This window comes from Carassius gibelio, chromosome B9, assembly GCF_023724105.1.
Source record: "Carassius gibelio isolate Cgi1373 ecotype wild population from Czech Republic chromosome B9, carGib1.2-hapl.c, whole genome shotgun sequence".
Classification (NCBI taxonomy): Eukaryota; Metazoa; Chordata; class Actinopteri; order Cypriniformes; family Cyprinidae; genus Carassius; species Carassius gibelio.
Genome location: NC_068404.1, coordinates 19,483,528 through 19,498,080, shown reverse-complemented (window position 1 = coordinate 19,498,080; position 14,553 = coordinate 19,483,528). Strand labels below are relative to the sequence as shown.

General features: G+C 36.4%; 4 protein-coding genes across 17 annotated transcripts in view; 1 reads left to right on the top strand and 3 right to left on the bottom strand.

Annotated features, from left to right (window-relative positions):
• caska (calcium/calmodulin-dependent serine protein kinase a) overlaps nucleotides 1-14,553 on the top strand; it is a 158,087-nt gene that overhangs the window by 111,990 nt on the left and 31,544 nt on the right. The gene's annotated exons all lie outside the window — the stretch shown is intronic.
• LOC127964301 (probable G-protein coupled receptor 82) lies at nucleotides 1,777-6,121 on the bottom strand. The gene is made up of 2 exons (XM_052564435.1): nucleotides 5,188-6,121; nucleotides 1,777-4,408 (listed from the first exon to the last, which is right to left on the bottom strand). Exon 2 carries the CDS (start codon nucleotides 4,403-4,405, stop codon nucleotides 3,278-3,280), a length of 1,128 nt encoding a protein of 375 aa, XP_052420395.1. The 5' UTR covers nucleotides 4,406-4,408; nucleotides 5,188-6,121; the 3' UTR covers nucleotides 1,777-3,277.
• LOC127964303 (cysteinyl leukotriene receptor 2) lies at nucleotides 6,269-11,479 on the bottom strand. The gene is made up of 2 exons (XM_052564436.1): nucleotides 11,308-11,479; nucleotides 6,269-7,590 (listed from the first exon to the last, which is right to left on the bottom strand). The coding sequence occupies exons 1-2, from the start codon at nucleotides 11,370-11,372 to the stop codon at nucleotides 6,558-6,560; spliced, it is 1,098 nt and encodes a 365-aa protein (XP_052420396.1). The 5' UTR covers nucleotides 11,373-11,479; the 3' UTR covers nucleotides 6,269-6,557.
• gpr34b (G protein-coupled receptor 34b) lies at nucleotides 12,154-14,319 on the bottom strand. Its single transcript, XM_052564437.1, is given in 3 exon segments — nucleotides 12,154-12,904; nucleotides 12,906-13,943; nucleotides 14,102-14,319. Coding segments are annotated over 3 exon segments (1,086 nt in total). The 5' UTR covers nucleotides 14,120-14,319; the 3' UTR covers nucleotides 12,154-12,874.

The following is a 14,553-nucleotide window of genomic DNA, read 5'->3' as shown; positions in this document are numbered from 1 at the left end:
ACTGCATGGAAAATCTTTATAAAGTAGCAACAATTTCGTTTGTAGGCACATTAGTATTTTCACCCCAAAAAAGGGTTTTAAGCAAGTTATTTATATCATTTGCTTTAGTATGTCAGAAGAAAATATCAGTTTACATTTCCAAAAATTCATTTTGCCATACATTTTTAATATTAATCTAGTGAGATTGTTGAATGCACAAGCAGTCTGACAACAGATTGCCTAAGACTAAGACTTTTACACAGTAGTGTATGTATAAAGTGCGTATAATTAGATTAAGTATATTGAAATAAGTGTAATTAAAGTATGCGTTCATATGTGTTATGGGCTCGATTGTTGCTGGAGGAAACAGCTGTGGTGTGATGAGCGGTGAACAGAGTGAAATCTTTACAGTAGACGAGAAACTGGTTGCTCCCTCGTGACCTTTTGTAAACTGTATTTATGACAAAGAACTGCACAGATACAGATATTCTAACAATCTGTAGATAAACACAAACCATGTGTCCTCTGTTTATGTTTGAGTCCGCTCGCACTGCTCCACCGTGGTCTGTGGATTGAAGAGTGTGCTGAAAGATGGGGAGGAGACCGGTCTGCTGCCGTTTTCATATGACATTTAAGTGGAATAACTATGAGGCGATCGCAAATTTGTGTAAAGTTTATGGAGTTAAATGCTATAGCCCAGCTAAAAAAGGCTAGCGACGCCCATGCTTCTTGTGTACATTTTGGAGAACCAGGACAAATATTTCAATAGATCACTCAGGTATTTAAGAGGCACCGAAATGAGACACTGAAATCTACGTTCTGATTCGGTTCAGTGCATACCGGTTCCATAATTCTTAAAATAAGAATTAAATGTTTTATTTAATGAGCGTTGCGCGCACTTCAGTGTGTGTGTGTGTGTGTGTAGTAAATTGAACCGTGTATCATCATGCATACAGAGATAGGATTGCGTAATAGGAGTTAAGTTCATCATATCGTGTTAATCAGTGGAAAAATAATAGAAATTATGATTCTGTGTAAAGAAATATCAAGTAAACTTGTATAAAATATCTGTATTTTTCCAAATATGAACTTAAGGCTATAATAGAAGCAATTAAGTGATGCTTGCACTTGACTGCCTGCCTGAGTTTTGTCATCAACCAGTGGCAACACAAAATTTTGCAGAGGCGGCCGCCTCATTCTCTATACAGGAAAAAACGATGCAACTAAAGTACAGTAATGGAAAGTTCATCACATTTACCACAGTAGCCAGCATTCAAATAGAAACAGGAAAGGGGGTAAATGTAATGTAACAAAAATGGAAGAAACAAGCAGCACTGCAAGACCCTTTAAACCCATTTAAACCCACCGACAAATAGCAGTTTGCAGTTTGTAGTTGTCATTTTCCTTTTGTAAGTATTTTTCTAGATGTTACCCATGTTATATTTCTCAATAACATGCAAGTAAACAACCAAATAAAGGATTTCAAGATAAAAATAAGGTATTCACTTTCTTCCTATCACACAATAATAGTGTGTGATTAATATTGATAAAAAATAAAAGGCTGTCCTAGTATTAAATACAAATAAATTAATTTTATAGTAAACTTTATTAACTTAAAATAAAATGCTAATATTTACTATTACTTTCTTTGTTTGCCTCTTTAAGGAGAATCACTTTATGTATTCCCCATTTTTAAGTTGCTTTGGATAAAAGCGTCTAAAAATAAATAAATAAAAAAGCGTTTTCATCATATTCAAACTTAAAATCAGCAGGCTTTTTATTTTGGCAAGGCTTCCGCATTTAGCGCTCCTGCTGATGGCATAGCCTAGATTTATTCTTTCAGATTGAAAATGAAACCAACTTACAGTTTGTGATCTAAAATGGTTGTGTTAATTAATTGTGTATTAAAAGCTGTCAACCATGTCGGTACACAAATGCACTGTAAGAACCTATTCATATAACGCATTTCTTATTTTGGTCGTGCATGCGGAACTGCAGACCACTTATGTGCACCCCTGTAAATAAACCAACAATCATGGGTGTAGCCTACAAATGATACTTATTTAAATAATCATATATTTTAAGTTTAATCAATTTGACCTAATCAATATGTGCCTATTCATAGTTTCATAGAGTTTCCTTCTTCTGTTGAGCACAAAAGATGTTTTGCAGAATGTTGCTAACCAAACAGTTTGAATGCATAATTTTCTTTCAGGTATACCCTTTTTATTATATAGATGTAATATTTTCTTAATCCTATTTATTTTTATTTATTTATTTTTAATTAAGTTTTTGATTCACAATACCCTGTTGGGTCAACTTAATGGCTGCACTTTGTTCTGCACTATGTTCCACCATTTTAAGACAAATGGATTCATTGTGTTTTCATATTCAAGAGATTATAAGCTAGAAACAACTTTTTGGGGGGTTTGCATTGAATGTTCTTCGTCTTTTATGCATAATTAATTTGTTTATGAATAAAGATTGATCTGTTGAAAAGTTATTTTGAGTTAGATGCCAAATGCTCCTCTCCTATTCAAATTTTATATTGAAGGGGTGAATACAACATATTTCCCACTGGCAACTATAATTGCCGCACATTCAAATATGATTTTCAAGAAAATAAACGAAAACCTTGGGAAAATAAATGCAGAACCTGTTCAGATAGGACACCATTAACATGACAATATGCATGAAACCATTTGAAAATTGTGGGCACAAATGGGTTAACAATAACATGTTATAAACAACATGAAATTAATCTAGTTATTAAAAGTAAAAAATGAGTCATCAAAAATCACATCAAAGGTATAGTTTCACAAAAAAAAAATTTGAAAAATGTTATTCCAAATGTTTATGGCTTTTTTTTTTTTTGTTGTGTTACAGAAGTAGCAACATATGAGAATGAGTTTTTGGCTTAACGCTCTATTTAAAACTACACAAAGTACTCCAGCAAAAAAGTGGTGTGAGAATGGAAGCATCAGTCTGACTTGTAGCTGCTTTTTAAAACATCTGGTTACTTTATAGGGACTTGCAAAAAGCTTGTTTACATTGAGTTCCACTGTGTACCACTCCACATATTTTATAAAGCATTTCTTAGCACTGCATCATTTTACAAAAGAGTTCTCACCACTTCAAGTCTATACTGAAGAACAATGGACAGGCAGAAAAGAGATGCCCATTTATTTAGCTCTGTTCAGGAAGTTTCTCCCGTTTCTTCTTAACATTTATCTGTTAGGGAATATCGCTCACAATGAGACTTTTTTGTGTCTATGTACAGTTTCCTCTCAAGTAATGTCTAAAGGCATGCACTTGTTGCCTGAGATAACTGTCCCATGTTAGACTTTGATGACTGACTGTCATTTGCGCTGACGCGTGATCTCAGCAGGCTAAGCACATGAATACGAAACGTCTTGTCCAGCAGGAAGTACATGATGGGGTCTGTGCTACATCGTAGAGTTGCTAAACAGAGCAGGATGCTCTTCACCTCCACGTACATGGACAGTGGATGGCAAGCGTCTTCTGGAGGTGATGCAGACCAAGTATGCTCATTGACGATATGAACGAAGATGGCTTTGTAGATGTGGTGCGGCAGGAGGCAGACCACCAGCACCACTATAATGACAACAATATTCCGAAACACTCTTGCGTAGACTCGCTGGCTGTTTGAGATGACCGCGCCTCTCCTAGACCTCCAGATGTGCCTGATTACTGCCATGTAAGCGCATAAGACCAGCAGGAAGAAGACAAAGAACAGTGAAATGGCCACTAAAGCAAAGGCACGAGATCCTTCCCTGCCAACCTCCACTGCTACACTGTAACACGCTTCATTTCTGTCGCTGTCATCCACACTCCTAGCCTCCCTGATCGAGTACAGCACCACAAAGGATGTTACCCCTATGGTTACAGTGGCCCAGGTGACCATGCACAGCACATAGGCCAGTTTGGCATGTCGTTTTCGGCAAAGGAAGGCACCTGGTAAAACATTGAGCCATCGGCTTGGACGGTCAGCATGAGAGTGTTGAATCAGCGAGGCAAAGCGACTGAGTGCCACACAGCTCAATATCATCACACCAATGCAGATGTTGATGTGGATCACTGGAGTTAGACCACTTATTGCCATTTGGCACATGGTGTCTTGCCGGCGCCATTTGGTCCCAAGTGAGTAGTATGTGGCCTGGAATGGCATGGTGAGGCAGAGCAGCAAGTTTGAGATCCCTAGATTTATCAGGTAGATGTGAGTGGATGTTTTGGTGGCAATTTTGCGTATGAACACCCAGAGAGAGATAGCATTCCCTGGAAGACCAGTGATTGACATAATGGTGTAGATAATGGGCAGAACTACACTTGTAGTGGACGTTTGGCACAGGTGAGATTCAGCATGTGAATCGTTTGCCATTGAGCTCGCAGAAAAAGAGATTTCCATTAGCTGAGGAATGAAACAATTTAAAAGGTTATGTTATTGTAAAAAATTTGTTAAGGACAATTTTTTTTTTTTTTTGTAAAGATTTTACTTAAAACCAAGGGGTTACTGTTAGTACACACAGTGAGTGGTTATGGCCTTCTAATGAAAACCTGAGTTTCTTTCTCTTTTATTTAGAGAAGTAACTTTGTATATTGCTTGCATTCCTGTAAATAGTTTAACCCAAATGCAGAAGCTGCTAAACCACTCTCACAATAATCTCTGGATGATATCTCAGGAGATTTTACATTTAAAATTGAACACAAATAACATTAAGTTCATTTGAAAAGGAAAGATATCTAGCTTTATATAATGTTGGCAGATATTCTGTAGTTATACTACATAGTAGTAGAGTTTATACAGCATTTCACAGCAACCACATCAGCAAAACAACAAAAAATAGGTGTTGCATATTTGTTTTCTTTAGTCTTTTTCCTATTATTATCCTTATATATGATATGTAAAGTTAAAGATATGTGGACTTTTCATAAAAAAAAAGATTTTACTTTAAAATGTTCTTTACTTTTTCAGTTTTCGTATTGGTGGAGATGGTACAAATGAATCTCAAAAATATCTGATGTTGTTAAATATTCACAGTTTCTAACATAAATAGATTTATAAATAGAAAGAAAATTAAAGCAGTTGAAACATTTTACAGTGTTTTGGTTTTAATTTTGAATGTCTAATTTGTGAAGCAATATAAGAGGAAGATGACAATGCATAATATATTCATGTAATAGACTTACCTCTCTAAATGCAGTCACTGATGTGTGTCACAGGCATCTGTAAACTGCTTTTCTTTGGAGCACCTCCCTAGACTGGCTGTCTAACGGAAGTGACGGTCAGAGCATGAGAGATGTTCGCTCAGTTCTCTTTTGCAAGGTTCCTTTCACAGAAGCACTTGCCTTTGATAGCACAACTGCTGTGAGACTGTAAAGGGTGCTTTTTGTTATTTAACCATTGCTTCTCAACATAGCTTAAACAAATTTTAGTAGATTTTTAAATAATTGGCACATGCAGGAAAACTATTGTAAACTGGTCTGTCCCCTGACTGTATTGCTAGGATATATGTCAAGGTTTTTAATGGTCTCCTCACGATCTCTTGTGGTGGGATTGACACATTGCAGTTGAAGTACTATACAAAACAAATGCAAGAATAATGCTGAAACATCAATTTTATGAAGTATAATTTGTTGTAAGTTTAGCACACAACAATACCTGAATGCGGATTCCATAGCTGTTCTTTCCCCTTATATATTATATATATATATAAATTATATATTATTATTTTTATTTTTTTTGCAAAACAAACATTAATTGCAGCTCTGCGTGGTTACTAGTTAACATGTCAGTGACATTGAAAACAAAACAACAATAACAACTGTACTGCACCAAGACATTCAAGGGATAAACCCATCACATAGTAAATGTAAATGATTCCCAGATACTCAAAAAGACATGCTCTTTCTTTTCCTTCCAAATGCAAAGTCTTTCCCAAATCCATGACACGCATAATAAAAGCCTCAGACTTCCAGTGTTGTAAAATCAGACATCATCTTGATGAGGGATACCACTCGTTATTTGGTAAGGCCCTCTTCTGGCAAAACCACACCAAACACTGCAATGACAGGATCAACCTTTATAACTCTGTTATATACCCTAGAAAGATAACCAAATAAAAAAGTTCCAGAAAGTGGTGAGTTTGTGCGGCTGAACATTTCAAATGTAGGTGATGTCTCTGGAGAAAATGTAGACAACCTACTTTGGGCAAAATGGTGTCTGTGAACAACATAGAATTTTAATGAATGCAATTTCACTGTGCAAATTGTGTGCCTGCGATATTTAATACTATAAATTAATAAATACAAAAGCAGATAGCAGAACATGCAAAGCCTTACTAAAATAAGTTTAGTTGTCATTAATACAGAAAAATATACTTTGTAAAAGGTATGTTAGTATGCTGAGGTAGCGCACTACCATGTAAACTGGTTTTACAAAGTTTTGCTTCTGCCAAACAGTAATAGCAGCAAAACACAGTTATCCAAGGTTCGCATGAGGTAAGCATTGCTGCATGCATCACACAGGAAATGCAGGTTTTTTTGCTACTTTCTCAAAACTATGATGTTGGTTGCTGGTGGCTTAATTCAGTTTCATTTTTCTTAGTTTCTTCAGCGTGTTCTGTGATATTTATAGTATGTATGTGAGGTGTGTCCAGGGTCTTGGAGATCTCAGTTTTGGGTTTGACTCTGTGGTTGCGATTGGCTCGACAGCACCGCAAACGAAACACCAGCTGAAGGACGGGATGCAGGCAACTGCTCAGAGCTGCAAAGAGCATGGTGCACGTTTTAATCTTAAACTCTTCCTGACATTTTTTATGCTCTGATGTTAATAAGATGATCCTTTGCACATGGTAGGGTAGGAAGCAGAGTACAAATATTATGACCGAGGCCAGGATCTTCCTGCGAACCTTCAGACCCCCTCCGGGCCCAAATCCAGTGCCGACTAGACTTCCTCCCCTTATCTTCTGCAGATGGAAGACCAGCAGGCTATAGCTGACCAGCATTAAGCACGAAATGAAGAAAAATGTTGACACACCTAAGCTGTGGATAGTATTGAACTGATCTTTATAGACACTGTAACTATTGACAACTTGGTCAAAGCAGGTTCCATGAAATTGTAGGCTCAGTTTGACCCCCATGCTAGCATACACAACTGTGATGACAACCAACCAGGTAGAAAAGCAGAGGATCCAACAAGAGCGTGTATGTTTAAAGATCTGAAATATGGCGTAGCCTGGTTTAACCACTGTGGTATACCGATTAATGCTGGTCCACAAAAGGAAACACATGTTGCAATAGAGGTTTATGTAGAAGCAAGAGAAAATGATCAGCTCGAATGCATTGCAGGCTGGAGTTTCAGATAACCAGTTGGTTTTTTCTTTGTAGTAGGCTATTCTGAAGAAAAAACTGCAGCCCATCAGCAGGTCTGACATGATTATGTTCAAAGTGAAGATGTTAGTGGGTGTCCTCTCTGATCTCCAAAGATCCACCAAGACTATTCCATTGGTTGGAAGGCCCATGACAGCCAAAGCCAGATAGAGCCAAGGCAAGATGGTTTCATGGCTTGCTTCAGGCTTTATTATGCATGTGCTAAAGAAATACAGAAAGAAGGAAATGAAAACAAGAAACTTGCAACTTCTCATCTTTGAATAGAAATAAGCTTATTTTTATCCCGACTCTTACTCTTGAGTTTAATCTTACTCAACAAGTCTGCATATATATGACACACACACTAAATGTAATGGTTTTTATTCTGTACACACACATTCAATAATTTTTTTGGGGGGGACATTCTATGGATGTAATGGATTTTTCTACTGTACACACACATACAATTTTTAGGGGGATGTTGTATAGATGTAATGTTTTTTCTACTGTGTAATCTGTATTTTCTATGCTTATAACCTAACCCTACACCTAAATACCCCTTACCGATTTTTTCTGCTATTTCAGGTCTTGATTTGTATCCCCCCTATTTACTGGTACGGTTACTATACTTGTGGAAACACTTGAACCCCATTACGTAGTGAATGCACAGAAAACAGGTCAAACGTTTGGGATCATTGGAATGTTTTTGAAAGAAGTCTCTTATGGTCACCAAACCTGCATTTATTAACTACCAGAAGAAGAAAAAAAGATATTGTAAAATATTGAATTTCATGTTTCTATAATTAATTACATATGAATATAATAATTTATTGTCAAATTGTCATAATTATGTCAGATTAATGTAGAAACAAAAAACATAAGATTTTTAAATGTGTTTAATGGCTTCTTTTTACTAAGTAGCTTATTAGCATTTAAAAGGCTTTTAAAAATGTAAAAACTATTTTAAATTAGCTTAAAACAATCTTCACATTGGGGCTGCAACTAACGATTATTTTGGTAATCGATTAGTTGGTCAATTCTTTTTTCTGATTAATCGGTTTAAAAGCCCTATTTCTTTTATTTTTATTTTACTTACAAAAACACGCTATTCCACATTCTGCCCAATGTCCTAAAAAAAAATGTGCCAACTGAATGCTATGAAAACACAGAGTGCTTAATTTATAAGACCTCCTGTCATAAGAGAAAACACAAATATTTTAGGAATCTGTCAAAAAAGGATTATTCAAAAAAATTTCACATAATAACAAAAATGGCCTCCTTTGCCTTTGATAAAGGCACATGCACTTTGATCACAGTCAGTCTCCTTTTACTGTCATTCCCTGTAAAAACAGTTCCTACTCTCATAAATTAATCACACTACATGTTGACATTTAAACCTAAATATAAATGTTAAACAACATATATTTCAGCACAATCAATGTTTTTGCGCTGAATATTGTCTCCCTCACCTCTCTGTGTTCTGTTTAACGCTTGCTGCTGCCGCACTGGCGCTCTTTTCAGTAAAGATTTAAAGGGGATTTCAAGATTTCCTTTCTCTTTGGAGTGTTAGAAGCTCTTGGTGCATGAAGAAGATCTGTAAAGTTGCAAAGACTCCGATCCAAAGAGATATTCTTTATCAAAGTCAAGACAGACACGACCCCTTAAACGCCTTGTTTAAACACGCCCCCACATATCTACATCATTATGTGGAAAAATGTGTGTAATGCCACCCAACTGTTCATGCAAAGAAAGAAGGCATGGTTTCAGTAACCGCAGTTAGTGTTGAAGCAGCCATGTCAGGGAGATGCGGTGTATCTCTAGGGTGAAAGCAGAAGCGCTTTATTTGGCCTTCTGAAAGTAGATGCATTTAGGAATCTTTAAGATTACTTACAACAGAAAAGCAACGCATTTTATGGACAAACCGTTGAATCTGGAAGAGGAGATAATTCTGACTTTGCAACGACAATCTGGTTCTTCTGAATCAGCTACTGTAAGTATATTTTGTTTTTAGTTTAAGGATTTGCTACTGACTGTTCAAATGCGGATGTGTGTTTGCACACGTACGTGTGTGTGTGTGAGAGAGAGAGAGAGAGAGAGAGGGTCATACAGTGGAGTCAACTGTCTTAACCGACCGTGGCTTATGTACTGCAAACACATAGGAGCTTCATCACTGTTTCTGTCACGTGACTCTGTTCCTCTTTTGGGCTTGAACTCATGGTTAAACAAAGGACATTATTAACAGTCTTCACATTTATTTTGAAAGATGAAGCTAGCGTTTCTGGAAAGGGGCGTTACACCTTTATGCAAAAAGGCTTGCGTGAATTTGTGACATTTACAGATAAGGTTATGACTGTTAACTGTTTTACGCCAAGGACACACACATATCTGTAAAAGCACCTGACAGGGAAGCCATTATGCTTATGCATCAGCTTGAAGCTTAAAATAAAGATTTATCATGTTTTGGGCAGCTTGGATCCATTACTTTTCCTGCTGGAGCTCATTCTAATTCTTCCAATATTTGTAGAAGCATTTTGTCCAAAGAAATGCATTATTCAGTGCTGTAATTTGATGCGACCGGCTGCAGTTGTACGTGCACTGTGGGCAGACCCGACTAATTGATAATCAGATTTAACGATTTTATCGATTAGTTGTTGCAGCCCTACTTCACATAAACTAAATTGTATGTGCATTAACTATAAATTGTATGTAAATTAATTCGTATTCAACCTACAGAAGTTCTCAGTGTGTTTACTGGTGGCTGTCTGATGGAGCTTTCTCTCTGTGTGCGCGCGCCGGATGCCACACATGTTCAGAGAGAGTACCTATTTAACTTCTCTTTTTTTTCCTTTTTTTTTCTTATCATGCTTGATGGCATGTTCATATAGTCAAGTGTAATGCTAGCCAAAGGTGGTCAAAAAAAGATGATGCATTATTGTTATTTTTAACTTGTTAAAGTATCATGATGTTTTTTACTTTAACAGCCCTTTAAAAATGCTGAATTTTTTTGCAGTCATTACTCCAGTCCTTAGCATCACATGATCCTTCCGAAATCATTCTAAGATGCTGATTTGGTGCTCAAGAAACATTTCTTTCTTTATTACTTCTGTCTTCACAATGTTAAAAACAGTTTTTGCTTATTAATATTATTGTAAAACATACTTAATTCAAAAAAATATTTCGGGTAAGAAGAAAAAAAGACTTTTATGAAGCAAGGATGCAGTAAATTGAAGGAAATGACAGTAAAGACTTTTATAGTTTTAAAGAACATTTCTGTTTCAAATAAATGCTGTTATTTTGGACGTTCATCAAAGAATCTTTATTAAAACTGATGTAACCTTAACAGCCCGATAGTATGGTGTATTAAGAATAATAGCATCTATGATTATGATGTGGACACAAAGCATGGCAAGATTGAATCAGTGAAAAAGAATAGTGGATATAAACTAAAAGTGAATGATAGACATCAAGCACTAATAAAGGAGTGTATTCAAATGACACAGAACTACCACAGCAAACCCCAATATTCAGCTTGAACCCATTAAAGAGTGCAGTTGATCAAACTAATCAAACACTTCTGAAAGTGCTAAAAGTGACCTGAACATTATCAAACCACTGTTTTGGAGAGAAGAGTAAGAAACTGATTCCTCCCTCCTCATCTCTGAAGCAGCTGGCCGATATAGAAACAGATGTCAATTGTTTTAGTCCTCCTTTATCAATACAAGAAACGTCAGCTATTGAATTCTAAACACTTCAATAATTGTTGTAAATGTGCTGTAAGGTTATTACTCTTACAGGTCAATACCAAAAAATTATATTGGCTGGAAACACACAAGCTAACCTACCAATCCACATGATAAAGCATATGCTGCAGAACAAAATTTATCATTATTATAGTCTTAACACCTCCAGTAAGAACATGTAAGATGCAAATCAGTGTACCTTTGATTACCGCCTGTACTATTGATTTCCATGGAATGATTTGTGAAGTCCCCTTGCATAGACATGATGCTGGTTCCTTTACTCGTCGTCTTCTGAAAGTCATGTTCATGACGTTTCACTTGCAGAAACTTGCCTGTGTGAGCTGTTTGTGGGTGGGGCGTGTGCTTCACATAGGAACAGTGTATCTTCACTTCTTACCACATCCTGAAAACATTAATTTCAGTGGCACAGTTTGCACCAGACTCAGGCATTTGTTTCCTTTCTATCAATTTTGCATAATTAATGAACTAATAATTAATTAATATACAGCTATAATAAAACTGACATAAAAATATTAATCTTTGTGTATGCATTTAATGTTTTTCAGTGAGTAAGCATTTTAAATGATCACTTGTGCTTTTTCCATTTAATATTAAGCCACTTATAAGTAGAGCCCCCCCCCAACCCCTCTCTCTCTCTCTCTGTCTCTCTCACTCTCACTCTCACTTTCTCTTTTATTGTGCCCTGCTCATGTGAATGAGGTGTTTTACCACTAGGGGGCCCCCAAAGCCCTGTGCTGTTCTTTCTGCTTGTTAAACCCATTTGATTTTCTCATGGTATGGTGTCTGTGTGTATGACATTGTATCAGTTGAATTGCTGTTACAGTTCTTGTATAAGTTTAATAGGGTCCTTCTATATTTACACAGTATATACAGTGGATTTAGTTCATTACAAATGATCCCAGCCATGGTTGCAGCACATAGAATATGTGTTTGTTCTTAGAAAAGGACAGAAAGAAATAAGCATGTATTCATGTGAGCAATTTAGAGCCCACTGATCATAAACACATACTCTTGAACCACAACATATCATGAATAAATTACATGCTTATTTTATTTGCTATATTATGTATAGAAGCAATCCAAACAGCTACGACACCGTAGATTAAATGGATTGTTGTTAACTAACCCTTTACAGTAAGCTTCAGTTTGCTAACATTATTTGATGCCTTAACAATTATTTAACTGCATTCATTAATATTGGTTAGTGATAGTTTTAAAAAAATATAGTAATACATTTTGTAACATTTAAAATATATATTGAATTTTAATTAAAAATTTTAATTTATGCATTTAGCAGACGCTTTTATCCAAAGCGATTTACAGTGCATCATGTGTTCTCGTGGAATCAAACCCACAACATTGCACTTGATAACTCAATGCTCTACCAATTGAGCTACAGGAACACATTTCAAGATGTATAAATTCAAATGAGTTTATATGTAATAAACATAAAATAACAGTGAACATACTTATAAACTAATGTTTTATGTTTTATAATTATTTAATTAACCTAGATTAATAAATGCTTTAAAAATCTAGTTTTTTGTTAGTTCATAATGCAGAAAAATAATGTTGAAGGGCATGTTAATTATTTTTATATGATCATTTTTTTAAATGCAATGTAACTTTTATTTAAAAAAGGTAGTGTTTCTGATGAATGCCGTACACATGTAAATATTCACATGCTTGCAAAATAAAAAATATTTGCTGTACATTTATAGATGACTTATATGTTTTCAGAACATTTATAGCATCACTTTATCTGTTGTTTTTTTATAGTTTGAAATCCTGAGCGTTTGTCATAGGCACAACTGCACTGGCATTTGGCAGCTCTTGTGGAGTGTCAATAGAACTGATCAGTCCTTTGACATTTTGCTGACAGAAGCTGTTACAGATGAACTTCAGCAACACTTTGCGAATAGAACTACAGAACAAAAAGTACATGACTGGATCCAGACAGCTATTAAAAGCAGACAGTAGCAGAACTACTTCATTGGTTTTATCCAACGCACGTATCGACTCGCAACGGGGGTCTTTTGCTATCTGTGACATGATATAGAAAATCCTTGCCAAGTGGTAGGGCACAAAACATATAGTGAAGAGGAAAAGCACAAAGAAGGACTTCCATGCTGTTTTGTTGTACTTGGCAGCATTTGGGAAATTCGGTTTGTTTTTGGAGGTTGTTAGGAGGTTCATTCCAATCTTTGCGTAGGAGATTACCAACGCAATGTAGATCAGCCAAAACATACCCACGATGGCAAAGTTGAAATAGGCTTTCCATTTGTATTCATGCAGTGTTTTGTATTGGAAGCACTGGGTTGAATTATCACCCCCTGGATTAAAAAAAAATAGGCAAGTGCCACAAACGGACGCCACAGCCCAGATGACACTGCAGAGAAGCACGCTCCATCGGCTGTGCAGGAACACCTTCCTACAGGACGACCTCTGGAACTTCAGATAGCGATCTACACTAATGAGGCCCAGTAAGACTATACTAATGTACATGTTCACGTAAAAGATAATGCCCACCACCCTGCACAGTAATGGCGGCAGCACCCACTGGTCATTGTTGGAATGGTAAACCACTCGGAAAGGCAGGCAGATCACGAGGAGCAAGTCAGCCAGAGCCAGGTTAATGAGGAAGATGCGAACGGAGTTTTTCTTCGGATGTACTCGCAGAAACACCCAGAGAGCCAGCAGGTTCCCAGACAACCCGAACACGAAGAAGAGTGCATAGAAAAAAGCCAGCGGGGCCTGCAAGCTGCTGTTGTCCGTTATACATTTTCTCTCGGTAATATTAGACATGGTGGTTGTCTATGTGATGGGGAGAAATTGAGTATAGTTTTTTTGTTTTTGCATGTGTATAAACCATAGAAGAAAAAAAAAAAAGATAGATGTCATTATGGTATTTTCAAAAGAATGTGATGAAATGCAACAGAGTGTACACTATAGGTAACTGGAGAGTGACTTACCTTGTGAATACTGTCCATTAGAGAACTTATCTGTGTTTCCTTTTGAATGTTTCTGTCTAATCTCAATTAAGATCTCTCTTTGTAAGCTTCCTTTTTAAGCGCTTCCTTTTTTAGTTCCTCTAAACTCTTGCGTGGCTCAAAGCACAGCTGTGCATCAGCAAGCATTAAAACAAAGTGTGCAGGCGCTTTTAAAGGGGGGAGTGCATGCCTCAAAACCAAATTTTAACTCCTCCTTACTTTACGTGATCACCCAAACAGACTGAGGAGGGCTGTTGAACAATTAAAACAATCATTTTATATAAATATTTAAACATCATTATATTATCTTTTTTTTTTTTATGTTTCACTCATGGATGACACTCCACTTGTTGAGCTTTGATAATTGAACATCAGTCATGTTCTCTCATTATAAGGTTTAATGTTGTTTAAACACACACACACACATACAGTTT